The 25488-nt window shown below is 42.1% G+C and overlaps 9 protein-coding genes and 1 long non-coding RNA gene across 12 annotated transcripts; 3 read left to right on the top strand and 7 right to left on the bottom strand.

The window, feature by feature from the left end:
- The first annotated feature begins 1391 nt into the window (after positions 1 to 1391).
- On the top strand, positions 1392 to 2218 carry LOC145700555 (uncharacterized). Of its 2 annotated transcripts, none has more exons than XM_081777845.1 (4): positions 1392 to 1595; positions 1851 to 1881; positions 1931 to 1985; positions 2049 to 2215. In XM_081777845.1, exons 1-4 carry the CDS (start codon positions 1392 to 1394, stop codon positions 2146 to 2148), a joined length of 390 nt encoding a protein of 129 aa, XP_081633971.1. In that variant the 3' UTR covers positions 2149 to 2215. The 2 variants fall into 2 exon arrangements, with proteins under 2 accessions (XP_081633971.1, XP_081633972.1); XM_081777846.1 differs by having other exon boundaries at positions 1422 to 1595; positions 1931 to 1967; positions 2048 to 2218.
- On the bottom strand, positions 1583 to 4269 carry LOC145700554 (uncharacterized). Its single transcript, XM_081777844.1, has 6 exons — positions 4079 to 4269; positions 3526 to 3860; positions 3336 to 3480; positions 3059 to 3294; positions 2817 to 3011; positions 1583 to 2561 (listed from the first exon to the last, which is right to left on the bottom strand). Exons 1-6 carry the CDS (start codon positions 4156 to 4158, stop codon positions 2275 to 2277), a joined length of 1278 nt encoding a protein of 425 aa, XP_081633970.1. The 5' UTR covers positions 4159 to 4269; the 3' UTR covers positions 1583 to 2274.
- LOC145700553 (exostosin-like 3) lies at positions 4253 to 7717 on the bottom strand. Its single transcript, XM_081777843.1, has 9 exons — positions 7591 to 7717; positions 7463 to 7528; positions 7332 to 7399; positions 6003 to 7284; positions 5745 to 5954; positions 5368 to 5703; positions 5079 to 5321; positions 4930 to 5034; positions 4253 to 4559 (listed from the first exon to the last, which is right to left on the bottom strand). Exons 1-9 carry the CDS (start codon positions 7651 to 7653, stop codon positions 4443 to 4445), a joined length of 2490 nt encoding a protein of 829 aa, XP_081633969.1. The 5' UTR covers positions 7654 to 7717; the 3' UTR covers positions 4253 to 4442.
- Positions 7718 to 7767: 50 nt separating this feature from the next.
- On the bottom strand, positions 7768 to 8598 carry LOC145696920 (N-terminal Xaa-Pro-Lys N-methyltransferase 1-like). The gene is made up of 4 exons (XM_081774032.1): positions 8472 to 8598; positions 8184 to 8426; positions 7974 to 8135; positions 7768 to 7928 (listed from the first exon to the last, which is right to left on the bottom strand). Exons 1-4 carry the CDS (start codon positions 8596 to 8598, stop codon positions 7768 to 7770), a joined length of 693 nt encoding a protein of 230 aa, XP_081630158.1.
- A 33-nt stretch (positions 8599 to 8631) lies between these two features.
- LOC145699267 (chromobox protein homolog 1-like) lies at positions 8632 to 11102 on the bottom strand. Of its 2 annotated transcripts, XM_081776528.1 has the most exons (7): positions 11003 to 11102; positions 10800 to 10957; positions 10665 to 10756; positions 10556 to 10625; positions 9289 to 10513; positions 9036 to 9241; positions 8632 to 8991 (listed from the first exon to the last, which is right to left on the bottom strand). In XM_081776528.1, exons 1-5 carry the CDS (start codon positions 11064 to 11066, stop codon positions 10442 to 10444), a joined length of 456 nt encoding a protein of 151 aa, XP_081632654.1. In that variant the 5' UTR covers positions 11067 to 11102; the 3' UTR covers positions 8632 to 8991; positions 9036 to 9241; positions 9289 to 10441. The 2 variants fall into 2 exon arrangements, with proteins under 2 accessions (XP_081632654.1, XP_081632653.1); XM_081776527.1 differs by lacking the exons at positions 10556 to 10625; positions 10665 to 10756; positions 10800 to 10957; positions 11003 to 11102 and having other exon boundaries at positions 9289 to 10443.
- Positions 11103 to 11136: 34 nt separating this feature from the next.
- Positions 11137 to 15984, bottom strand: LOC145698006 (uncharacterized). The gene is made up of 11 exons (XM_081775212.1): positions 15847 to 15984; positions 13884 to 15802; positions 13641 to 13829; positions 13457 to 13597; positions 13205 to 13414; positions 12988 to 13146; positions 12819 to 12893; positions 12535 to 12696; positions 12091 to 12483; positions 11933 to 12044; positions 11137 to 11890 (listed from the first exon to the last, which is right to left on the bottom strand). The coding sequence occupies exons 1-11, from the start codon at positions 15941 to 15943 to the stop codon at positions 11619 to 11621; spliced, it is 3729 nt and encodes a 1242-aa protein (XP_081631338.1). The 5' UTR covers positions 15944 to 15984; the 3' UTR covers positions 11137 to 11618.
- A 13-nt stretch (positions 15985 to 15997) lies between these two features.
- Positions 15998 to 16932, bottom strand: LOC145696987 (thioredoxin-2-like). The gene is made up of 3 exons (XM_081774126.1): positions 16790 to 16932; positions 16314 to 16409; positions 15998 to 16243 (listed from the first exon to the last, which is right to left on the bottom strand). The coding sequence occupies exons 1-3, from the start codon at positions 16899 to 16901 to the stop codon at positions 16068 to 16070; spliced, it is 384 nt and encodes a 127-aa protein (XP_081630252.1). The 5' UTR covers positions 16902 to 16932; the 3' UTR covers positions 15998 to 16067.
- A 7-nt stretch (positions 16933 to 16939) lies between these two features.
- On the bottom strand, positions 16940 to 18045 carry LOC145697003 (uncharacterized). Its single transcript, XR_014133839.1, has 3 exons — positions 17249 to 18045; positions 17080 to 17178; positions 16940 to 17037 (listed from the first exon to the last, which is right to left on the bottom strand). It is a non-coding gene; the product is annotated as an uncharacterized LOC145697003 (long non-coding RNA).
- A 26-nt stretch (positions 18046 to 18071) lies between these two features.
- On the top strand, positions 18072 to 22096 carry LOC145696974 (putative ribosome biogenesis protein RLP24). The gene is made up of 5 exons (XM_081774106.1): positions 18072 to 18230; positions 18347 to 18497; positions 18542 to 18670; positions 18710 to 18796; positions 21892 to 22096. Exons 1-5 carry the CDS (start codon positions 18163 to 18165, stop codon positions 22051 to 22053), a joined length of 597 nt encoding a protein of 198 aa, XP_081630232.1. The 5' UTR covers positions 18072 to 18162; the 3' UTR covers positions 22054 to 22096.
- Positions 22097 to 22133: 37 nt separating this feature from the next.
- LOC145696937 (DNA replication licensing factor MCM2-like) lies at positions 22134 to 25348 on the top strand. The gene is made up of 9 exons (XM_081774055.1): positions 22134 to 22390; positions 22432 to 22571; positions 22652 to 24070; positions 24120 to 24270; positions 24317 to 24376; positions 24418 to 24515; positions 24560 to 24834; positions 24889 to 25063; positions 25110 to 25348. Exons 1-9 carry the CDS (start codon positions 22135 to 22137, stop codon positions 25191 to 25193), a joined length of 2658 nt encoding a protein of 885 aa, XP_081630181.1. The 5' UTR covers position 22134; the 3' UTR covers positions 25194 to 25348.
- Positions 25349 to 25488: the final 140 nt, after the last annotated feature.

Here is a 25488-nt window from a genome sequence, read left to right as displayed (position 1 = left end):
AGAAAGGGATGGAAAACTAAATTACAAGGATTGAAACCAAGATGCCGATGTAGAGCTCGACAAGACGATCATTTTCATGTATCGCATGCCTGCTCAGCTAAGAGGACTTGGAAATGCCGATGTCCGAAAGAAATGGTACTTTTGGAACTTCAGTCACGTGGCACGAGGTCAATATTTTGAAAATCTCTTGATTTTTTCAGTGTTTCTAGTGTAACTTTTTACGCTCTTTCTAACAAGCAAATAAAAGAGGGGGGTAAGGATTTCACTCAGAAATCCTTATTGAAAATCGTCTCAACTGAATTGTGGATCTTCGATGTGTTTTTCGAGGGAGGTTTGAATGAGCTCTTTGGTGGTGGCTTGTACGCGGAGAAGTCGAATTCATCGTCTTCGTCACCGTTTTGAACTTTTTCTTTCGCTGGAATAGCATTTGTTTGCACTGATTTTTGAGTTTGAAGCTTGACGAAGTACTGCGATGTCAGCTCTTGACTGAAATCGTCGTCAGGATCGTCTTCTTTTAATTTCTGACTCCAGTATTTCTTCCCATATGTGACTGTTCGTTTATTTCCGGTCGTCGGAAGGCCTCTCGGCTTGTTTCTTTGGTTTTCTTTTGATACCAAAGGGCCATCGAGATCCGCAAAAAGGTCCTTATTGAATTTGAGGCTTCTTGTGGAAAGTTTACTTTGCAGATCTCCCGTTGTGAACAGCAGCTTCAATAAGGGCTTTTGTCGAGTTCAATACAAAGACACTAACTCGTTACTTTTCTTTCGAACTCATTCAAGCCCTTTCCTGTGGCGCTGGGCCGGGTTCAGAAACACTTTCTGAATTTAATTCTGGAATCACAAAGCTTTCATCGTCGAGTAATTTCTGCGCAAGTTGACTAGACGTATTAATCTGGCTCGCTGAGTCGTCACATTTGGGAAGCTCGCTTTTTATATACGCGATCTCGGAGTTATTCGGTTCGAAGATATTGTTGGGATGGCTGTACACAAGAGAATCATCTCCCTTCGGGTATAAAAAGCTGTCGTCCGATTCATCCATTGTCTAGAATTGTAAATTGATGATTTTTTGAGGGAAATCAAAGAAGACTATATGAAACTGCAAATCTCAGAAGAAAAAGAATACAGTAAATGTCAAAAGACAGCAGTATTTGACAAGCAAAATACACTGCATAAAGCAATAATGCTGAAAGTTTTACAAACAACAGCCGTGCCTGACACGTATCATTTACGATTGCAGCTTTTATCAGAGTCTAAGGTAAGCAAATATCCCCACCACACGCCAGCGCCATTGTCAATAGCGACCTGCTACGGCACAAGAGTGGCTTCAAGATTTCCGGATTAGGGTTAGAAAAGAGTTTCCACTTTTTGTCAGACGAGAGAGTTTTTACTAGAATGAACAATTATCCGAACGGATTGATGTCCTTTTGGACGAGAGAGGAGTGGGCACAGCTGAAGAATAGAAGAACTGATCATTATGCGAAGCTTAGAAATAATATGGAAGGGCTTGAGGATCAACGGAGGCCAGTCCCGATGGTTAGATGTAGAACTGCCCCAAATATGCTCAGATGTAAAACTGAGTATACTGAGTCTTTCAAGGTATGAGTTGGCCCATATTCAAGTCGAAAAAGAACAAGTTCGACTTTATCTTTATGATATTGTCAAGCTCGATTTCCCGTAGGAGTTGTCAAGGAGAATTCCCATGCAAAAGCAACTCATATTTTTTTTATATTCTTCCTCGATTTCATAATATCCGCATGAGACTACTTTCAAAAGACTAGTCAAACAATAAAGATGATCGGGACCCTCTCTATTGTCAGATGATGATAGCCGCACTGACTGTTCTCTTTCTAGCGCCCGGCAACACGCGCTTCAGCAAACTCAGGTACAATACTTACCCTCACAACAAAGCATCTCAAATTTTCCCGTTCTAGCTGCTCAAGTGCGCGCACGTGCTGGCTTCAAATACTGGTACGACGAGCCGTTAGGAATCGGGCCGTAAATCAGAACAGTCGCAAGTAGAAGTGACAAATTTCGACCCTGAGTAAAAGGCATGGGAACGAAGAAAGTGCCGCACTGGCAAAAATACTCAACTGGAACTTCGAAGACATTTTTTGGCCTGAAAACAACTCCGAAAACTTTTCTGTGGTAATTTTTTCTATTTTCCGTGTATTCAAAATTAAAATTCGACGAGTATATAAAAGAAAAAGTGGAGGCAGTTGGCTTGAAAATAAAACGCACCACAAATAAAGTTATAAATTGAGATAGAAGGCGAGATTCACCAGCCGGAAAGTTCGTCGCAGTCCTCGCAGGGTTGTCCAAGGTCCTCGCAAGCCTTGCAGTAGTCGTCGTTGATTTCAGTGAATTCAGATGGCTCCATTTCTCGGGCGAGATGGGAGTCGTGAATCACAGAAACAGCGTTTTCTTCGAGTTTCAGCTTTGCCATCTCTTGGGAAACTTCTCGCGCAGAATAATAAGGCTCAGGCTCAACATATTGTTTTGCATGAACAATGTCGCAATCAGACAGTTGACCGGCGAGCGCATCGACTTCGTCATAGACGAGATCTGAAATCGTTATTTTGAAAAAGCAGTTTCCATCAATCTCGATGAAATGAACGAGAGGCTTGAAATCGAAAAGAATAGGAGAGTAAGAAAATTACAGTAACTTCACAATGATCAGCATTTGACAAAAATGAAGAGGAGGCAAATTTGAAGATACGTCAAAACTCGTCTAGATTGTTTCAAAGTTTGTTCCTAGTTGACAAAGAATTAATCCCGCGCAGCTGTTATTGAGAAAATATTTGCCACAACTGTACTTACATGGATCACTTTCCATCGCTTCTATTTGCTCTTCAGTGACTTCTGATTCTGACGTCGGGCCGGAATTGGAAGAGATTCCCGATCCTTCTTTTCGGGCTGGCTCTGGAACGGCCATTTTATGAGCAGGCTTGAGTTTGACTGGATCTGGATTCTTTTCGGCAGTTTTTGAGTTTTTTGGAGATCCCTGGTTAAACTCTGCGAGAAGATTGAATTAATCGGTTTTGAATTAATCGTTCTGTTACCTTTTTTAATCTTCTTTGGCTGTTTTTCCATCTTTTGCGTTTCCGCTTCTTTGTTATTTACAGAAAGCTTGCTCATGGCAGCATTTATTTCCGCCGTCTTTTCTTCACTTTTTTGCTTGTAACGACCGATGCTTCTATATAAATCGATGCGATGCTTGTCAGTTTTTTCAGATGAAGATTCAGCATTGAAGAGTCGAAGAGCGATGGAGAGGCAGTTTCCTGCATACATGTCTTGCCTAAAACTCAATTAGAGTGTATATTCTTTTGCTTAACTTACATGTGAGACAGATTCTTGAGCTCCTGCTTCAGGAGCTTCTTCTCGGTTGATTTCTGGCTGGGAATATTGCCCTGAACGATCTTCATCAAAGAGCCGATTTCCTCGTTGCGCGCGATCAAGTCCTTGATCAAATCTTCTGTCGATTCTGAAAATAGCAAATAAAGGACAATTTTACAAGAAATTCTCTCACTTCTTTCTTGGGATTCCACTCGTTTGACTCGATCATCTTGCTTTTTGACGGCTTCTTTCGCGGGATTTTTCGCATTCTGTCGGTTTTCTTTTGCAGGCTTCTTCATCATTTCTTTTGGCGGTTTTCTTTCTTGCTGTGCGCGATCGTTTTTCGGCTTATTTTCTGTTTTCTTTGAGGCTTCTGGCTTCTTCTGAACGTTTTGCGGAGTTTTCGGAGTCGCAGGTAGTGGTGGTTTTGGGGCCATTGGAGTGGTGCTATTCGGGTCGCAAATAGCGAACTCTGAAGGCAGATCGTCGTAATTCGGTCGACGTTGCGTTTCTGCCGGCTCTGGCTCGCTTAATGTTTGATTAAAATATTTTCTCTCTTAAAGACTCTCTTGAAAAAAGACATACTTCCACAAATTGCCTTTAAAAGCGGGAAAACGTTCTCTAAAAATGGGACTCTTCTTCATTTTGTCACTCGCAAATTTGTGAATTTAGGAAAATAGCATCTTGTAGTTTTCGATAAACAAGAGTGTTCTAGAGGAAAGCATGCAGTTTGATTATCTTCATACCTTTTGATCTGATCATTTTCGCCCTCAACACTTCTTCTTTGGCCACGGGACTTGCGACTTGGCATTAAATTCACCGTCATTTTTTGATCGGGAAGAGCCAAAAAGTCGACTTCGGTCAAGCTTGGCGATGAGTCCTTACTTTCTTTCTAAATTGAAAAATTACGATTTTGTTGGTAAAGAATCCCTTTTTTAATTATGAAGAAAGTTGGTTGGAAACATATGGTATTGCGAAATTGTATCATAGAGGCAAAGCAAATATAATTTATAAATTATAATAAATAAGAACTCTTTTTTAAATCTTTGATAATATCTTTTTTACATGGCAAGGCAAAATTGGAGCTTGATAAAGTCGTTAAAGAATTGGTTAGATAAATTTGAAGCATTTCTGTTTATCGTGGGGCAGTCTAGTTTTGAATAATACAGAGTCAACTCTGTAACCAGTGTACAGCAGCGGATTGTAGCCCCAGATCTTCGTCAAGCGCTAGAAATAAGAAATTATTACCTTTACTTCGATGGAAGAGAAATCAAGTCTTCGCCACACTGTTATTCTTTTTATCGGCTTTTGGGGTTTGGCTTGAAGAGAATGAAAGCTTGCGTTATTGTAGCTAGTAATCGGCCCAGTATTGTAATTCAATCTGCGCATTTTATGTTTTGAGTAGATTTTCTTAGCATTTTTGCTCATTTTTCCAAGAAGTAAAAAGTCTATTTATTCCAAGTTTAGATGAAAAAGGAATGAAATATATCCAGAACCGGACAAGTTTATAAAGCGCGGGGCGAAATATCAAGAAAAGACGGTATCGATAACTGATGATCAACGCTGGCTTCGATCATTCGCAGTCATTTTTAGTCACCTTTATACAGTAGTGGCGCTCATTGAAATGACCATCTGTGGAACTCAGAGCTTCTGGGCAGCCTAAGCATCGGAAAGTCCAGCGGGAAGTTACTTTTACAGGAGGCTAGTAAATCAATTTTTTAGTTTTTAACTTCTAGTCTTTCTCACTTTTCGGGTAAGATGAGAAACGAGAAAGTTGAGGGCAATGTCCTCACAATTCATCAGCTCGTCGACAAGGGCCTTGACTTCGGGAGGCTGCCAGTTTGAGTACAGATACGAGTACTGCTTGTGAAAAAATGCTGCGCCTGTGAGGACCATTGACAGCTCGCAAGTGTGGTTAGAGTTATAAAACCACCCTCCATTCTCCCATGAGTGGTGTCTTCCCGGAAAGCCAACGATTCTGTCGCGATTCTGAAGTTTATCAGTTTTTGACTCAATTATCGTTAATAAATCTTACTTCTCTCCATGTCCGAAAAGCAAACTCGATCTCATCCCTTCTCAGATGCGTATCATCATCGAGAGAAAGAATTGCTTCCGTTTCGATGTTTTTGTAAGGAAGAAATCGATTATTCAACGAGTTTTGCTCAGGAATGACAACTTCTACTGGGGCTCCAATAGCTGGCCATTGAAGATTGTCTGGAATCGGATAGGGAGAGTTCCAAACAACAACGACTTTGTTCAAGTGTGGCTGATTCACGAGACGAGAAAGGGTACCGATAAGGACATCATCGCGCTTGTAGGTCAAAATAACTACAGTGAACTCTTCTCGTGGAAAGTTACCACCAAGTGCGCTCTGAAAATTGTATGAAATCAAGGAAGAAGGCATAATGTTACCTGGTATTGCGTCCCATCGCCCCCTGCTCCCCCACAAATGGGGTCAAACGGGAGTTGTTTGTCGTGGAACTTTTCTTCTGATGGTAGCGGCGTTGCCAAAATATTGACATCGATCATTTTGTGTGCAAAGGGACCAACAGAGTTGAAATAATCCTTGATCAAATATGTGTAATTTTGAGGAAAAACAGGCGATGGAAGCGGCGATAATGACTGAAACAGAATTGATAGCCAAGTGAGTCGACAAAAAATCATGTTTACCTGGATTGATACGAATTCGTCCTTTGCTTCCTCATCGAGAAAGTTTGGTTCGGCGGGTAAAGTTGGCGGGTAGAACTTTTCAATGTCCGTCGTTTCGCCGACAGCTTGTTCCATCGGAGGAGGGGTCAATCCGATCTTGTGTCTGAGCGCTTGAAGACCGCTGTAGACTGATTTGACTTCGGAGGAGAAGTATTCTTCGAGAAGAAACCGTCCTTGTCTTCTCAAGTCGAAGATATCATCCGAGGTCATGGAACTGAGCAAAAACGACAACTCGGGAAGACGCGAAAGTGGAAGTTGCAAGGACGCTTTCGACCAGTCGATAACAGCGTTAAGGGGCAGTGGCAATACACCAGAGTACGATAGCACCACCGGCACGGCGCCGGAAAGCAAACTTTCGAGAAGCCGATCAGAAACATCAGCAAAACTATTCTCAACGAGAACAAGGGAAAATGTCGACGTCGACAAGATCTCAAGCCTTTCTTCCAGCGTCCCACAATTCGCCCAAGGCTTCGCGCCGCAGGAAACAGGTTCTACCACATTATCCGGTTGCTTCTTCAACAAGGCCAGCTGCTCGACGATTTTGCTGGCACCTTGTGGCGGAGAGAATTGAAAAACGAGTCGATGAGCGCGTTTTATTGGAGTCATAAGCGGTGCGATCTCCCAAATTGGTTGATGAAGCTCGATCGGTTCTGGCAAAAGGAGATCAAAAGGCAAAACATTCGCAAAGCCTGTTCCCATTTTCGAAGCTCTGCCAATATCGCCCCAGCTTGAGCTGCCTGACAGGTCCATAATCACATGATTTCTCCCATCACCATGCCAATGTTCAAGCGTTTCTGGGTCGAAATCACCGACACTATCAGTTATGAAAAACCAAATACAGGCGGTATTTGCGTCTTCGACAATCTGCAGCATTTTACGTAGCCCGGCTTGGATATTCTCAGCGCGACGGTGTGTAACATCGTCGAGAATATGATCGATGGGATAAAGATAAACCGGAAATCCACCCGTCAACGGACATCGGGTGTAATCAAAACAGTCGCCGCGGGAACAGTCAATATTGGCCCTGAAGGGGATCGTCGGAATCTCATGCGGTGGAAAGATACGCTCCGGAGGCATCACGGGCGGATTCTGAATCGCAGCTTTTTGGCGTAATTCGCGCTCAAGAGCTTGAATTTGACCACGATAGTCAGCCACATCTGATTTCAGTTGCTTGAGACGCTGTTCTTCAGCAAGGACATTTTTACGCACGCTTTCTACTTTTTTTTGCTCTGTGTCACGTGTCCTACCGGAAACAAAATAATTACAGTATCATGGAATGAGAGAAAGTACCTTTCAAGTTCTCGCAGTTCGATTTTCACTGAGTTTTTAATTCTTTCTAGCTCAGATTCGGATTGGTGCTAAAAATGACATTAGTTTCAAAAAGCTAAAATCTTCGCTAAAATAGTCAAAGATGTTTTTACCTTGGCCGGAGAACTGATATCGGGAAGACGAAATTGAAGTAACAAAAATAAAATTATAAAAACAACAACGAGGGTTCATACTTTTACTCACTAAAGAATCCTTCTTCTCAAGAATATGAACCCATACCTTGGAGAACAATTATAGCCTTCTTGTTGGCGAAAAGTCTAGTTAGCTGGAGCCAGTTCGTCATTGTTGCTATAAAATTATAGCGACACGATTTAAATCACGTATCCTTTCGATCATCTGAAATAAAAGTGACGATTTCGGGCTCCTTTTTTATTCATCTGATTAATTTTCTGGTTGTTTATTCCATCGGGCGGAGGGCAAGAGTATAAACAGGATAAAGACCTATCTCAGGGAAATTCTTTTGCTGTTCTTTCTCAATCACCTTCAACCCCGCTTCTTTTACAAGTCTCTCCAATTCAGTCACTGGTCGAGAAACACTCGAATCAGCTGTATCAAACTCTGAAAACTAAGCTATATTTTTGATTCCATATTTCGGAAAGTAACCTGTCTCCTCAGTAGAGGCACAATTGTCTTTGATGACAATGACTCCATTTTCCGATAATTTTCCTCTCAGTCTCGTAAAGAGAGCGATAAAATCCTCATCGGTCAGATGGCCGACGCACCATTGAAACCAAAACAAGTCGAATTTTATTGATGTATCATAATCTGAGAATACACAGTTAGCAGAAAGTCCGCAATAAATTAAAACCCTACCTTGCATCGGAAGACAAGTGATCTTCAATCTTTCAATCAGCCCCTTTTCCGTGAAATCTTTATTTGCTTGCTCACAAAGCTTGGCGGAAAACTCGACCATTTCCACTTCTTTGAAGACTGGGAGTAAAAGTTTATCAGCAACACGGCCTATCCCAGCGCCAAAGTCGCACGCTCTCTCTGTCTTCATCCCGTGTTTCATCCCGAGTTTCTTTAGAAAAGGCTTTGATTCTTGAAGATCCAGATCTAAACCATCATATTAACAAAAGTACCAACGAAAAGACTTCAAACCTGAAAGCATGGGCAATCCACCCATGACACCATCAAGCGTCGGTGGAACCCTGTCCCAATATTTCAATGCATTTTCATAGAAAACTTTCTTGTTGGCAATTTGCTCCACTCCTTTTATAAAAGACATTCTAAACAAGGGACCATTCATTTGACAAAAATCAAATTGAAAATAATGTTTTAAAAGAATCACTGGAATTAACTGTAGTACAAAAAATTCATAAAAGGGATCATCAGAAATTTCGATCGCGAAGCATCTTTTTTGTTTCGTTTATGAGCTCCTTTGCTTCAGCTGTAATTTTTTGCATTTTTGCTGGTCTTTCCTCCTCTCCGCTAGAAATGTCGTATTCAACCTCGCTTTCAGATTCTCTCAAGAGATCGTCGCTATCAGAAGAGATTTCTTTGTTCTTCTCTTCTGCTTTTCTGGCTGCTCTTCTCTTTGGTGCGCTTCCGGCTGTATTATGTTGAAATTTTCGCCGATGAGCTTCGCTTTTTTGGTAGCAGAGGATGCCATATTGGCATTCTAAAAATTCATCAAGAGCCTTTTACAAAAATGCCTTGAATTACCAGGTCGTGGATCTTGAAAATCAGGATCATCATTTTCAACAAGAGGATCCCACCAATCGTCATCACCAGGGTGGCAAAATTCGATTTTATGGTTTGGATTTCGACGGTAACATTGTCCCCCGTACTCGCAGGGAGGCCGCGTCCGAGCTGGGGCAGCTGTGTTAATATGACTGGGGCCAGCTTCGCTTTTTGAAGATTTGTTTTCGCTGAAAACTTTTCATTGAAAAAGTAACGATTGAATTTATTTTCTCACTCTTCGTGGTTTGAAATGGAGCCACTTGTCCATTCAGCATTGTCTGACCCTATTTGAGACTCTTCCTTATTTTGTATTTCTTCAGAAATAGCCTCAGTATTCTCCTCGTTGATCTCATCGGATTTCGACGTTTTTCTAGTAGAGCCACTTTCAATCCGAAAGATCAGCGCGTCTTGCCGAAAACCGACGACATCTCCGAATTTCAAAACTCGTTCTTGATCCGGCCCCAGTTTTTCCAAAGGCATCCCGAAATCTCCGGTAAACACCGAGTTCTTTCCAATGTTAGTCACAGTTATAGAATCATCGCGAAGTTGAAAATCAACAGATGATTTCGACACTTTTTCAGCTTTCTCCTTACTTTCGTTTCCATGCAAGGCTTGTTTTATTTCTGCCCTGCCAATTCTGCATTTCTTCAAAAATTTCGGAAAGACAATTTCATCGCCATCATCTGACAAAGGACACAACTTCATTCTTGAGAAAGAAACAGGTATTTTTGTCGGAAATCATTTATTTACAGCGAATTTTAATGACACCCAATTCGTTTTTGAAGTGAAAGAAATAGGAACAGTTTATGCAACTGCTTCAAGATTTAAGAGTTATAGCCGCTTAAAGATTTAAATTGGAGCATTTTTTTCTTGAAATTTAAGAGCTTCTTAAATTTTTAATTTACAGTTATTGTTAGTAAAGTAAGTAAGGTTAGAATGAACGCAGAGGAACTTCACCTTGGTATAGCTCGCCGACTCCCTTAAAACTTTAAGGGAGAAGCAAGCTATAAATAGAATAGTATTAGATTGAAGGAAGAAAGGAGAGAAAAGCTGGTTAGGATAGGATCTTTCAAAGATGATTTCGTGGACTTATTCGGTTGGAGTATTTTTACCAAGCAGAGAAAATAACTGAAGTGTGGTTCCTGAGTATGAGAGAAAGAGAGAAGTGAATTTACTTTGATTGGTAAAATACTGACTGTTTGTCGAATTATGAAGTGAGCTTGAAAAACGAAAAAAAAGAAAGGCAACTTGCTTTAAGTTTTAACCCATTGGAGCAAACATTTTACGTGATAGAGTGAGTGAGCCACTGTCAGTGACTGGGGTCTACCAAGAACAGTTTATTTTGTTTTGTGTTTGGCAGTTGGTAGACATTTTTTTCTTCGATTTTCTTACGTCTTCTTCTTGCTTACGCGGTACTGCTTGTGCCAGGTCAGCTTCGATTCGTAAAAATCAATCACGAGCTGAAAAATATCTCTAATCCCTAATGATAGAATCAAACTTACGCTGGGAATATGATCGTTTGCTCTGCTTGCGTAGACAAAAGAAACGTCTTTCTCGCCTTTATCTGTTATCCTGAAACAATGCTGATAAAAAGAGAGCCGATTCTCTTACCATCGAATGAGAAAGAGAATTCTTCCATCGTCATCATGTGATACTCCCATGATTCGCTTCGCCGTGTATTTGAAATCAAAACCGTCCTTGTCCTTATTTAAAAGTTTCAACCAAAAATAAGCAATAAGAATCTACCTCGGGGTTTTTAGGCCGCTTGAATCTGCGGATCTCCTTCTTCGAATGAGCCTCTTCGAATTCAGAAATCATTGAGTAGCACTGTAGATTCTCTGGCGGCTCCCAGGTCTTTTCATGTTCTGGGTATCCTTTCCATTTGATTAGGTACTCCGTGCTTCCTGAAGATCATATTAATTAGACCATATCCTTTTGCAAGGACTCACCTCTTTTAGTAACCCGCTTATCACGAATTTCTTCAACTTCGAATGATTCGAAACCAGCGTCCATGGTTGTCCGATTTCTTTGAGGCCCAGATCAAGATCTAAAGAATAAAAATGAGAAGAAGAAACTTCTGAGATGATCTCTTCAATAACAATTCAATTCATTTTGGATTATTTTCATTTAATCCTTCGCTAAATCTGTCCTCAATCTGCGTACCTTGAGGCCTAGAAAATGCAGAATGAGAAGCAAAGCAAAGAAACTGAAGATGCAAAAATGGGGTCTAGAGAAATTTGAACATATTTGCAAAGTCTCTTAGACAAAATATGATGCATTCAAGCTTCGATTAGTTTTAGCGAAAGTTTTGCAGATAATAAGCCAAAGTGAATTAAATATAGTTTATTTTTAGACGTGTATTTACAGTAAAAAAGGCTCAGTATCAACTTCAGTTGTTTCAAAAAGTGAATCTGGCCGGCAGCGTCATGTTTGTCACAGAAGAATTCAGAATAAAAATGTGAGTGGCAGTTGTAATTGATAATAAAGGAAAAATAAGCTGAGTGAGAGAGTGAACTGTTTTTCTTTTTTTGTAAAGATCTGTGAGTGCCTGGTGAAGTCAAGAGTTTACGCAAGTTTCCTCTTCTTTGTGACTTGTGAAATGCTCGTATCGGCGGCGGTCGAGTTCCTCGAAGCTTGCTTGCGCTTTTTCGAGGACTTCGACTTCTTCGAGTTCTGCGATGACTCTGGCTTCTCGTTTTTGACCTTGTCGCCAATGTAGCCGGCGCAGTTTTTGCTGTTGCAGAGGCATTTTGTCTTGCCTTCCTCGGACGACTGCTGGAGTTGGTAGTTGAAGGTCAGTTCTTCGCCTTCTTGGATGTCTCGCGTTGCGAAGATTCCTGAAAACGCACGTTAAAAGAGTTAATAAGAATGCTTCTTACCAATTCTAGTGTCTCCTTGAACAATCCAAGGGTCAATGCAGCAGTTCGGGTCGCAAGAGTGGTTGATAAACCTGGCTATGTTTCCCCTTGGACCAGCGTCGATCATCCGCAACTAGAAAAGAGTTCAAACTTTGCCACTCTCCAACAAAGAAACTTACATTATCGAGCTCGAGAATATAATAATTAGTGACGCCGATCTTTGCCGAATTTGCGAGACGGATCCTCGACTCCTCGTGCGAAATGATTTCGCCGACGTACTCGATGATAAAAGTACCCTTCGAGATGAGTTTCTTCGCCTTGAGTCCATTCCCGCCCCAAGTGGTAGTGAACTTCTGAAGAGGCGGGTACTGGCGCTTGGTGAATCGACGGTTCTGGCACTTGTCTCCGTTGGGACACTTCGAGGAGCACTCGTTTTGGAGCTGGCGATTTTGGCAGTCTTCGTCGCACATGTTCCCGCGCTTGTGACACTCACAGATTTCGGTCTCTGATAGGTTGTACTCTATTCTCTTTTTGATTGCTTGCTTCAGATTGTCGGGGAAACTCTGGTGAACCTAAAAAGATGGTGAGTCGACTGAAATCTAAGAAGAAAACAGGATACTTACGACATTCTTAATGATCTTTTGGAAAGGAAGAGATCCACCAGAGGATTTGATGCCTCTTCTTTCGTCGAACAAGTTCTCCGCCACAATAAGAGCCTCACGGAAATGGTCTCTGAGGCCACCCTTTCCAGACAAAGCTCCGAGATAGGTTAAACGGTCAATGTCCTAAAACAAAATTAATTCATGAAAATAACACGTGAAAAAAGTGAGCAAGCATTGAATAGAACCATGCAATGAGTGATAAATTGTGATCATGCAAAAAATATTTTTAAGTGAGATTATCAAACCTTGCCATCTTCGTTTATTTTGTATAAAGCTTGATTATTATGGTATAATAACGCAACCGGATTATCCACAAGTCCCTATGATTCAGAAGCATTAAAAATTGGGAAGCCGATTTTCAAGCATTAAAGCAATATTTCAAACGAAAGAATTGATATCAGTCCTCGAAAGTACCTTGTAAAGAAAGCACCGATGCTGGTTGAGCCAGTAGTAGTCATTGGTACCAAGGAATTTGACTGCAAATTCGCCCGCTTCGTGATTTATGTTGGCGATGTTGTCTGGAATGTTTTTTGGATGGCAGACTTCGGACGGCCACCAGCGATAGTTACCGATCTGGTGTTTATTGTTAGTTTGATAAATAACGGAAACTTTAGTTACTAAAGTTTAGTACCTTTGCCCAGACAATATCGTTGTAATGAATTGTCGATCCCTTCTCGCAATCCGGACAGAACCAGGCCCCATCGGAGTTAGGAGGGCTCTCGAGACAAGCCTCGTGATAGGCAGCCGGACATCGGTCGCAAATGATCAGATTACCTCCTTCAAAGCAGTGGAAGCAATTATTGACGTGGATCTGTCGATGGCTCTTCTTATCCTTCCGTCGCTAGAAACATTGATGAGGAATCTAAGCAACGTTTTTCATTACATTGAAGTGCTTTGGACAAATAATGCTCGTCCCAGCAATGAGCACGCTACCAGCAGGAACACATTCATCATCTTTGTCTTTTTTGTTCTCAGCGTTAAAATGATAGGCAGTTGGGCATCGAATGCATTTGAACATTTTTCCCTGAAGAAAAGATTAAGAAAATGGGCATAGAATGAAGGAACTTGCTTTTGAACTTGAGGTTAGCTTCAGCGAATCTTTTTTTGTCGTCTTTCTTCAGGACGCAGGTTTTACAGTTGTGATGTGGGCATTTGTAACTTTGCTCGGATGACTCTTTGGAGGAAAATGGTGTCGAATATTTGTTATCTTCAAGGCAGTGCCTGTGATAGACCTTGCCGCAATCTTCGACTGGACACTAAGATAAGCCGTTAATTTCGCGATTCTTCAAAATTGTCATCGATAAACTTACCCATGCTATGGCTAGACTTGGATCTTGCACGGCGTCCTCATCCGATATCTCCATATTACACTCAAAGCAACTGTACTTCCCATCCTTGCACTTGCGACAAATAAAGACAACACTTTCTTTCTCATTGCTCTGACACAATTCGTGGAAGAATTGCTTGCAAACGCGGCAGAAATGTCCTCCCATCTCTTCGGTACTCGGCTCTTCGCAGTCGACGCACACGTTTTTGTGATCGCCTTTGGAACCGACGACGTCTTCTTTTTCAGCTGGTTTCTTTTTCAAAGGCTTCACGGGCGATTCCTTCTGCTGAGATCGCTTGGTTTTTCGGAACAGTGTCGAAATTGCCCGCTCAGCGAGTTCCTTTGTAATCGTTCGTGTCTCATGCATCACGGGCTTGTACTCCTTCCTCTCTGGGTGAGACATAAGAACAGGTACAGCCTCGACTCTTCTGTGATCGTTCATTCTTCTCTCGTCAACGAGTAGAGTTGGATTTCGCTCTTCCGCGCTTTCTGCCCAATCAAGCTCATCGAAACGCGTGATGACCGTCTTTGGCAAGATGCTTTTTTTCTTCGTGACGGTCTTTTTCGGTTCGCTCTTTCGCCTCTCCGCATCCCTCACTCGCTTGAACTCTCTGATGTCCTCTTCATCGATGTATTGGATGCCCCATTTTTCAATTCTATCATCTATGTTTTCGATTGCCAGTGCATCTTTGACCTCTTCGATTGCCTTTTCAAAACTGCCTTCTTGTGTTTTTGTCAACTTTCTTTTCACGGTCAACAGCTGCTTTGAGCGCTCCTTTTTCTTGTAGGCCTTGTGGATCTTGTTGATGATAGCTTCTGTGATTTTCGTGAATTGATCCAGCGGCTCCATGTTCTCTTCCCAATTCACAATCGCATTTCCAGTCATCCATGCTCGCTCAGTTCGATCGCCGAAGAATTGGCAGTGGTAGTTCTTCACCATTTCATCCGTTCCCTTTTTCAGTCCCTTCACCAAGCGCACAAAGTCCCCTCCTTCTTCTACTGGCGATCTAGAAATAAGGGCTGGCCAAATGGGGAATTTTTTCATCCAGACCCAGACGATATCTCCTTCGCTGTAGTTGACTTCGATTTCTGGCTCTGGTGACTCAGAATGTTGCTCATTCTCATCCACTGGTTCTTCTTTTACTTCTGCTTGAGGAGCATTTTCCAGTTGATCCTCAACTGGTTCTAGAGCAGGTAGAGGACTATCAGCAGATTGGACTGGCTCGGGCTGTGATACAGGCTTTTCTTTTTCTCCCAGTGATGGCTCGATGTTTTCTTTTTCACTCTCTTCAGCGATGACCGTTTCGATCGGAGTGTCAGGACGAGAAAGAGCTTCTGGCGAACCTTGCGACTCGTTGAAAATATCGAGTACTTCCTCGTCAATCCTGTTCTTTTCCTGCGTAGACACACGTCTCACCGCTCCTTTTTTGCTTGCACCATCGACGTAGTCTTTTGATGGATCCAGCCGGGTGATGTTTACATACATCGGTTTCGTTCTCTTCAAATTGATTCTGCTGGTAAACGGGGAACCAGAGGAACCAGCGTCGATTGCATCTGCTTCTGTACCAGAAGTCATGATGAAGCCAGAATCGGGCGATCGTTCGGGAACATCAGCCTCTTCTATGTCTTCAGATATGTCCTCCAGTGGTGTAGCTTTTTGATCGAGAAATCCTTGAATAGCAGAGTCAGGCGAGGGGCACGAAATATCGGACGACCGGCAACTCTCAGAGTTCGAAACATCGGAGGAAATGTCTTCACAGATGTTTTTTATTAGCTCGCCGGTGGTGACGTTGTTCCAGTGAATACGCTCCGAGTAAGACGACTCGTTGTGTTGAACGCCGAGGTGTTCCATCAGATCGCCCCAGTTTGCAAAGAAGTCGTCACATTTAGCGCAACTGTAAGCTAAGAATCGAGCGTTATTGATAGCAAGGAAGAGAGAAACTTACCTTTGTCAACTTGGTGGCTTATGATGTGTTCTCTGACATGTGATTTGGAGACGAGTTCTTCTTTACAGAGTGGACACTCCTTGTACTCGCTCACCATATATTTTCAATAACCGATTTTGCTGTCTAAACGGATCACGATGAAATAACGAGATAAATTTAGAATATCGATCAAGAACTGATTCAGTTAAACTGAATAATATTTGAGGAAAGGAACTGATAAATTAGCGCTCCATAGAGTTGACAATAAATTCTTTGATTCCAGACTCGTCTCTAGCTCCGACAAATCTATTCACTTCGTCGCCGTTTTTCAAAAAGACAACAGTCGGCATTGCCCGCACTTGAAAGTCGAGGGAGATATCTTCAAACTCGTCGACGTCGATTTTCAAAAGATTTACGTCTGAACGAACTTGTTAGTTTGAACTGGGGCCAGTAGCGGCTCGAGCCGGCAGCCTGGCTGGATCACGAACCATCTTCTTGGGCGATGACGTTTTTCAACCAAGGATCCATCATTTTGCAAGGGCCGCACCAGGAAGCGTGGAAGTCGACCAAAAGATTTGGCGATTCTAAATTTCTCTTGATCGTATTAAACATAAATATGAAAAAGAAGCAGTAGATTCATTTTATCAAAAATGATATAATTTAATTTGAGGCTTGTAAAAAGGGAATAAATTCAAGCTTCCTTTCTAGAAAAAATATATCGAAAGAGGGTAAAATCTAGAATGGTCTGATTTTTATAAGCATTGAGCAGGTGTCACCCGCCCGAGGCCAGATGCAAAACGCCCAGCCGCCGATTGCAAATCGCGCTCCTAAGGCAAGCTGGAAATTTGAATTTCCCGCAGGTACCTTCAAACTTCGACGTTCAGATCTCTCACCGATAAAAAATTTCCTTGATAACCGGGCTCACTTTTTTCTTCGATTTACGGTCTGTTGTGCAGGCTGTTACCTTGCAAAATGCCAGAAATTTCAGATTTGTCGCCAAGATCGAAGACTTTTCCAAGAACAGGGCGAGTCGAAGCGAAAGTTCGTCTGGAAATGGCTCGAGCAACGAAATTCATCGAAAATTATCTAAAAATCCCGAGTTTAGAAAATTCTCTTCTGATTGAAAAATTTCAAGAGGTCATCACAAATCGTTTTTCTTCAGAAATTCTTTGATGAATTCTTCATCTTTGTTTCCAATAAAACGATCGAGTTCTAGTTTCAAATTGAGAATTTGTAATTTTTAGATTTCCAAACCTTTATTTTTCGCAATAAGGAGGGTTTGAGGAAGATAATCGACTGTATAATGCGCTGAAATGTCATCGTACTCGTCAAAATCGACTTTTATCAGCTCAGCTAGGAATTAGGTTCAAAATTTACAAAAAGAAAAAGGATTTTTCGAAGGAAAATTGATGGAATTTCTCACCTTTTGAACTTTTGACGCATTTTTCTAGCGCTCTTGTCGATTCCTTGCAGGGCTTTTCGTGATTTCAATACAGTACTTGTCTTCTACGTTTTCTGTTCTACCTCTTCAATTTGAAATCCGCGTAAATTACACCACTCAGCATAGAAATAAACCAAAATCTTCTCCTCGCTCGTCCATTCGAAAAACTCGTCGAAATCGTTCAATTCTCGAATTCTTCCAAAACTGCTGCTGCTGATTGAAAACTGGCGGAAGCTGAAGTGACGAAGGGGGAGTCGAAGGGGAAATCGCGTCATCTCAATTTTTACTACGCGCTTCTCCTTTTTCACTGCTCGTCGTCGATTTTCGCGCTCAAGTGGCGTGGGTTGGGAAAGAGCCCGCCCTGGAGCCACTGATTGGCGCGCAAAGTCTCGTGCGCACCAATATGGGGCCCTTTGAATTTTGAATGGCGTCATGAATGAATCATTCGTCACTTCCAGTCATTGGTACATTGATTCACTATAAATCTTAGTTTTGTGCTGCGTAAAAATAAGTCCCGTAAGACTGTAAAAATAGTTTAGGAAATCGACAATTGTTATGGTAGGATAAAAATACTTTTCAATAGAAAGTACTAGATTTCATAAAATATAGTTCGTGGTTAAAAAAATCATCGTTACTGTTTTTATTCCTTGATTTTTTTATACGAAAAGCTAGCTCGTTTTTTCTTTCACAAAACCCCCTTGCTCACGTTTTCAACCCTATTTATTTCTAGAATCTGGCTACACTAGAAATTCAAATTCCCCAATTCGCGCTTCAAAAAGGAAATCGGCCAATCAGCGCACCGTGGGTCCCCTCAGTGCGCGTTTGCTCCAGCTACTCGTCACTCATTTTCCCTTTTCCGTGCGTTTCTCCTCTTTTTTCAAAAGAAAGAATAGAGGATGAGAGTCGAGAAATGCTACTTCTGCTCGGCCCCGGTCTATCCAGGTCATGGAACAGTTTTCGTCAGGTAAAATTTCATATAATTTTTTTCACAATTAAAAATTAGTTTTTTTTTGCTAGAAATTTCTAAATTGACCCGTTAAAGAAGGGACCCAAAAATTTTTTTCACAAAAAAATGTTCAGAAACGATTCAAAACAGTTTCGATTTTGCACGGCTAAGTGCAACAAAATGTTCAAAAAGAAGAAGAACCCAAGAAAGATCCGCTGGACCAAGGCGTACAGAAAGGCTCACGGAAAGGAACTTACCTGCGACGCCTCCCTTGAATTCGAAAAGGTAACATCACCTCCTCTTCTTCGTTTTCCAACCCCTTTTTCCAGAGACGAAACGAGCCCGTCAAATACGATCGAAAACTCATGCAGGATACCGTCAAAGCGGTCAAGAAAATCAGCGCGATCAGACAAAAACGAGAAGCACATCATATTCTCAGCAGATTGGCTGTTTCAAAGGCGAGTCCACCCAACCCTTCTTCCTTCAATTATTTTTAGGAGGTTCAAAAACGAGCAGATTTATGGGAAGTGGACACAAACCTCAAAATCGTGCAGGCGCCCGCGGTTCAGGATGAGCGACTCAAGGTAAATCGAATCAGCCTAGTTTTTGATAAACAATTTTCGCTTAAGGGTAAAACATGAAATCGGCGCGGCGCGCCCGCCCGATCAGCGCCCCGCGGTGACCTACTTTTCAAAGTCACGGCAAATCTGAACGGATAAAGCTTTTTTCAAAATTTTTTTTGATTTATGATCGTCAAAGCCTACTCTCTTTTCATGAAAATTTTGAATAGAATTGAAAATTGGGAAATATTAAAAAACGATATAAGTTGGTCAAACTCTATCTCCTCCCACAATTTTTGTCCGATTTTCGTCAAACTTAGATATTCTTGTAGAGCTCCGTCTGCTCTTTAATTTCGTAGAGTAACTTTCAAATTTGATTTTTCTAGAATTTTTAATGACCTCTCAAAACAACTGCTCTCACGCCGCGGCCGCCTTTTTCTCACGCTGCGCTCCTGCGAATGCCCTTTTCACTTCTAGATCGTGTTTTTCTTTTTGCAACAAATTCATAACAACTTTCAGTTCAGAATTCATAGTTGTATTTTGATAAAGAGACGGATGTTTTGAAAGAAAAAAAAGTAAGTTTACAAAAAGTTTTCCAGATTCTCCTTTTCTTCTTCGATCTTCTTTTCTTCTTCAATCTTCTTTTCTTCTCCAATATTCTTTTCTCCTTCAATTTTCTTCACATTCACAAGTTTCTTTTCCTCTTCAAGTTTTGCAAGTGCCGCAGCCCGTTTTTCGTCGATCTCTCGCTGCACTCTATTCCCATATGTTCCAAATTGACGATTTTGTTTCTGCGACATCCGACGTTTCTGTCTGACTGAATTTTTATGAGGAGTGACATGCTTCTTATTTGTTTCTTTTCGTCTAATTTCAATTTTCTCCATTCTTTTGAGGCCGATTTCACCAGTTCCAATGTCAAGTCGATTGAATACTTTTTTGATAGCTTCATTTTGAGAATAATTGTAAATGAGAATTCCAAGATTGCAAGCAACATCAAATCGCTGAGTAAAGGGACCAGCGGGATCTCCTTTCGCAAATAAGTGTCGATTATAAATAAGGCTGTGAAGATACTCGTTATATGATGTTGAACCGTTATTTAGAAGACATAAAATAAACTCTTCTCCAAATTTTTTTCTGTAAAGTTCGTCGATTAGTTCTTCTATTTTTTCTTGCGTTAGATTTCCATGAGGCTGAAGAATCGCAGGAAGTTGTTGACAATTTTCATCGCAAAGCTCATGTTTTCCATAAGAGTGTCTCCGTGTTTTATCCATTTTCAATTTCGCTTCTTCGAGAGAGAGATCGTTATTCATTATATGTTTTGAGGCATCTTGAACCCTTGTTCCAACTTGTGTTACTTGTTTTTTTGTGAATCTGTCTTTTGAACTTCCGATGGGCAAATTTTTCTCAGCGTGGTAGACTATATTTTTCAGAAGATGCGCGGAATCGTAAGTCCATTGAAAAGAATCTTTCGGCAAAATTTCCATCCCTTTCTTCGGCCCATTTTTATATTTGTTTGTTTCTGCGCTTCGAACTTTTGCATCTTTATCGGCGCAAATGTAAATTTTCTTTTCTGGAATAGCGACTTGAATTTTTTGTAGTACTTCTTCAAACAGAATGTTCACACCCATGACTTCCAATGCATTTGGAGGAGTTCCACGAGGAGCAATTCTTCCTTTCGAATTTTTAATGATGGTTTCTTCTTTTGCTTCTTGTGCTCTTTTGAGAATGACACTTCCAAGTACTGATGGTTTGCCTTGCATTATTCCGATAAGCGATACAAAACAGGCCTGGGCTTGATTACGCAAAAGGCCGCGGTCGTTGTAGTTGCCGTCCAGACTTACTGCAACGCGCTCGCCAGGATGGGCATGATGAAATTCGATGAACTCTTGAATTTTTGAGTTCATAGAAGCCTCACACTCTTGGATGACTGCTTGATTGACGGTTTCTTTGCATTTTGAAGCTTTTGAGTTGATGTCGTTGTTGTAAACAGGAGAAATTTCACGTCCATTACGAGTTTTTGCAGCGTAACTTATTGTTGCTAAGAATCTTTTCATCTGGCTGTCCTTTATTCCGCTCAAAATTTGAGCAAATGTGAAGATTTTGTTGAACGCTTCTTCTGTCATCCAGCACTTGTACTTGAATTTGTTGCAGTTGTTACATCCAAGCTCGAAATGAAGACGTACATACTCAAAACTCAAAGCTGCCAGCCACAGTCCCCCAATCTTGAGGCAACCAGGACACGCAACGATTCGTAGAATGTTCCTGATTATTTTGAGCGTGACAATAATGTTCTCATCATCGTGTATTTCAGCGTATTCATCTTCTGGCTCGACTTCCTCAGCTTGCTCTTCTTCGATTTCATCATCGTCATCATCTTCAGCTTGCTCTTCTTCGATTTCTCCGTCTTCAGAGTCTTCTTCATCATCGTCATCTTCTTCTGGCTCCTCTGTTTGGACGCCGACTTCCTTTGAATCTTTCTCTTGATCTTTTTCCATCTCTCTTTCTTCATTTTTTGCTTTTTTGAAATTATCACTTCTGTCGTATTTTTTAGATCTTTTTGGCATAGTAAATGAACGCATTCCACCAAACTCAAGAAAATGCTGAAGAAAAAGGATTATCAACATCCTTAGAAGCATGATTATCACCACCAGTTCAAACCATTTCAGTCGGAAATTCAGCATACGCTGACCCACATAGAGTATTTGCTCAGAATTTAGCGCAGGTAGTTGAAGCGAGGAGCGCGGGAAAAAAGCGAGCAGCGGCGAGAGAGCGCTCATTTAAAAAATTCTTTTAAAAATTTATGAAACTAGAATTCAAAATCTGAAACTACGAAATTGTAGATTAGACGAAGCTCTACAGGCTCATCTTTTGGTAAAAATCGGACGAAAATTGTGGGAGGAGATAGACTTTGACCAACTCACGCCATTTAAGAACTCTTCCTTGCTATCATTTCTTTTCAAAATTGCTATAATTTCAGAAAAAGCTTTGACGATCCTAAATCAAAAAAAATTTTGTAAAAAGCTTTATCCGTTCAGATTTGCCCTGTCTTTGAAAAGTAGGTCACCGCGGGGCGCCGATCGGGCGGGCGCGCCGCGCCGATTTCATGTTTTACCCTTAAGGCTGTTGTGAAGGAGAAGCTGAACCAGTTCAAGGAAAAGAAGAAGGCAGATCAGATGCAGAAGCGCATCAAAGTTGGAAGAGGAAAGGTCGAGATCGAGGAACAGTCGGAATCAGAAGATGAACAGATGGTCACTGCTAGCGAAGAGATGGTTGTCAATTGAAACATCACAACTTGATAAATATATATCTCTGCCTCGTGCTTTCCTCGTTGTTTTCACTCCGCGGAACTTGTACTTTTCAGAATGGATCCAAACAGTAGTGAATTGGGAACGTCCGAAATCAACCCGCCATCACCAGATCCACATCGTCCAGCTTCTCCAAATCGTCCCTTCGAGGAAGATGCCGGAGATGAAGTCGATGAAATCGACGAAGGAATGGAACACCTTCTCGACGCCCAAGGAGACGCTGATGAAGGAGAGGGCGATGAACTCTTCGGCGATGGAATGGAGAATGATTATCGAGCGATTCCGGAGCTGGACGATTATAGAGGCGACCTCGGTGAGTGAAATAGAGTCCGAATTCGTTCCATAAGTGATTAGACGGCGAAGAAATGCTGGACGACGCCGAAGTCGATGATGACGAAGATGCACGAGCGCGAGCAGAGCAAGACCTGAACCGACGAGATCGACGCGAAGGTCGAGGAATGGATCACTTGATATACGATGACGAAGATGACGATGTAGGATCATTATGTAATTATATATACACGACTTTATATCGTTAATAATGACGAATAGAGTTATATAATCTTTTTTCTAGGTGGATCACTCTCGTCGACGAAGACGCCTCGATCGTTACGAAGATGGCGCAGAAGAGTACGAAAAAATTGAAAACATCGAAGACACAAAAGGACACTCGCTTCTTGAATGGGTCCAAAAACCCCAAATCAACAAAGAACTCTACCTTCGTTTCCAGCAATACATGCGCACAGCCAAGGACGAAAACGGCCACCCCATCTTCAAAAAGGCCATCTACGATATGGTGATGGACAACCGACAGTCGCTGGAAGTGGAGTTCACGAATCTCGCTTCCGAAGCCAACTCGCTCGCTTACTTCTTGCCAGAAGTGCCTGAAGTCATGCTGCAAATCATGAACAAAGCTGCCACCGAGTTGGTGACCAACTCCTTCCCCCGCTACACCAACATACATTCCGAAATTTTCGTGCGCATCACAAAGCTACCACTCGTCGAAGAAATCAACGCTCTGCGACAGCTTCACTTGGAGCAGCTTATCAAGACTCACGGTGTCATTGCTTCCACAACTGGTGTTTTGCCCCAGATGAGAATGGTCAAATTTTCCTGCCTCAAATGTGGCGAAATCGTTGGCCCATTTGCGCAGGGACAGAATCAGGAAGTCAAGCCAGGAACATGCCCTCAGTGCCAATCATATGGACCCTTCGAGGTCAACATGGAAGAAACCATTTATCAGAATTATCAGCGAGTCTCTCTTCAAGAGTCGCCAGCTACAGTTCAAGCCGGCCGTCTTCCTCGATCGAAGGATGTGATCCTGCTCGCGGACTTAGTCGATTCCTGTCGACCCGGTGATGAAGTCAGCATCACTGGTATCTATTCCCACTCATACGATGGCTCGCTCAACACGAAAAACGGCTTTCCTGTCTTCTCCACTGTCCTCCTTGCCAACCACGTAATCAACTCACAGGCCCGCACCACCAGCTGCGCTATCACAGAAGAAGATATCAAAATGATCCGCGCGTTGTCGAAAGATGAGCGCATTGGCGAGCGAATTTGCCAATCCATCGCTCCATCCATCTACGGCCATGACAATATCAAGCGAGCCATTGCTTTATCACTCTTTGGCGGTGTTCGCAAAAACATCGACGGGAAGCACAGACTGAGAGGCGACATCAACGTCCTCCTTTGCGGTGATCCCGGAACTGCCAAGTCTCAGTTCTTGAAATCGACGCAGAAGATCGCTCCAAGAAGCGTCTATGCTACTGGACAGGGTGCCTCGGCTGTAGGTTTGACTGCTTACGTTCAACGACATCCAGTTAGCGGAGAGTGGACTCTTGAAGCTGGTGCGCTTGTACTGGCCGATGAGGGAACATGTCTGATTGACGAGTTCGACAAAATGAATGACTCAGATCGAACATCAATTCACGAAGCTATGGAACAACAGACTATTTCCATCTCAAAAGCCGGTATCAACACTCAGCTGCAGGTAGCTTAACCAGGTTTTCAAGCAACTCTATCGGCGAACTCTATTTTAGGCTCGTTGCTCAGTCATTGCCGCGTCCAATCCTATCAGCGGTCGGTACGATCCTTCTATTACTTTCTCCGACAATGTCGATCTCACTGAGCCTATCCTCTCTCGTTTCGATGTGCTTTGTGTTGTGCGGGATACAATTGACCCTGTTCAAGGTAAAAACTTGAAGACAACAATGATTTTAAATTTCGCTAATTTTAGATGAGCAGCTTGCCCGTTTTGTTCTGCGATCGCACTCGCGAAACCACCCTCTTGCCGATGGTAAATCAACCTTTTTTGATCAGTCAAAACTTTTTTCATAGAGGAAGAAAGGGAGCAAGAAGAAGTGATGATTCAATCCGATTTGGATAACATCCCAACCGATTTGTTGAAGAAATACATTCAGTACGCGCGAATGAAGGTAAGGGGGTTATCAATGATTTTGCTTGAAAAAGAAAATTCTAGGTGCATCCAAAGCTCGACATGGAGCAAGACAAAGTGGCGCGAATGTACGCCGAGTTGCGACGAGAATCGATGGCGACAGGTTCGATTCCAATCACTGTTCGTCATATTGAATCCGTCATCCGTCTGGCCGAGGCGAATGCGAAGATGCATCTCCGAAACATGGTGCTGGAAGAAGACGTCAACATCGGCATCCGAGTCGTTCTTGAGTCATTCATTGAGACGCAGAAATTCACTGTCGCCAGACAGATGCGAAAGACCTTTTCAAAATATCTCAGGTGAGCGAAAATTTATCACCTCTCGAATTTTCTTCACACGGGTTTTATTTTTAGCTACAAACGAGACAACAACGAATTGTTGATGTTCTTGCTCAAGCAGCTGATCAAGGAGCAGACATTCTACCTCCGAAACAGATTCCAGCACGATTTGGACAAGGCGAACAACGTAGAGATCTCAGAGAAGGATCTGCTCGACAAGGCTAGACAGATGAACATTACATCTTGCAAGGTAAAGACTTTTCTTGTTTCGCCCCTTTTTACATTCTCGCTTCAAGGGCTTGTACAATTCGGCGATTTTCCGCAGCCACAAGTTCGAGTTCGACAAGCAAAGGAAGGTCATCCGACGAGTCAAGGAATAAACCGTCAATTCGACACAGAATCAACTAGAATCCAATTAAAACTTTCATCCAGTTATCACACTGCCATATATTCGCACAATTATCCTGACAGTTCTTGTCCCACCATACCAAAACACACTCAAGATAAAATAGAGATATCTTTTGAACTTACACAACTCTCGTTTCTCCTTTACATGAAATTGAACAGTGATAAATGACACTTTTGGGATGAAGCATGTCAGTTTACTAGTCGTTCTATGGACTGAGCTCAAACACCTGACTCAGGTAATTTTCCCAAGCCGCTACGCGGCTTTTC

This window comes from Oikopleura dioica, chromosome 2 (genome assembly GCF_907165135.1).
Source record: "Oikopleura dioica chromosome 2, OKI2018_I68_1.0, whole genome shotgun sequence".
NCBI lineage: Eukaryota > Metazoa > Chordata > Appendicularia > Copelata > Oikopleuridae > Oikopleura > Oikopleura dioica.
Note: the sequence above shows the minus strand (reverse complement) of the source record. Positions and strands in the feature narration are given on the sequence as shown.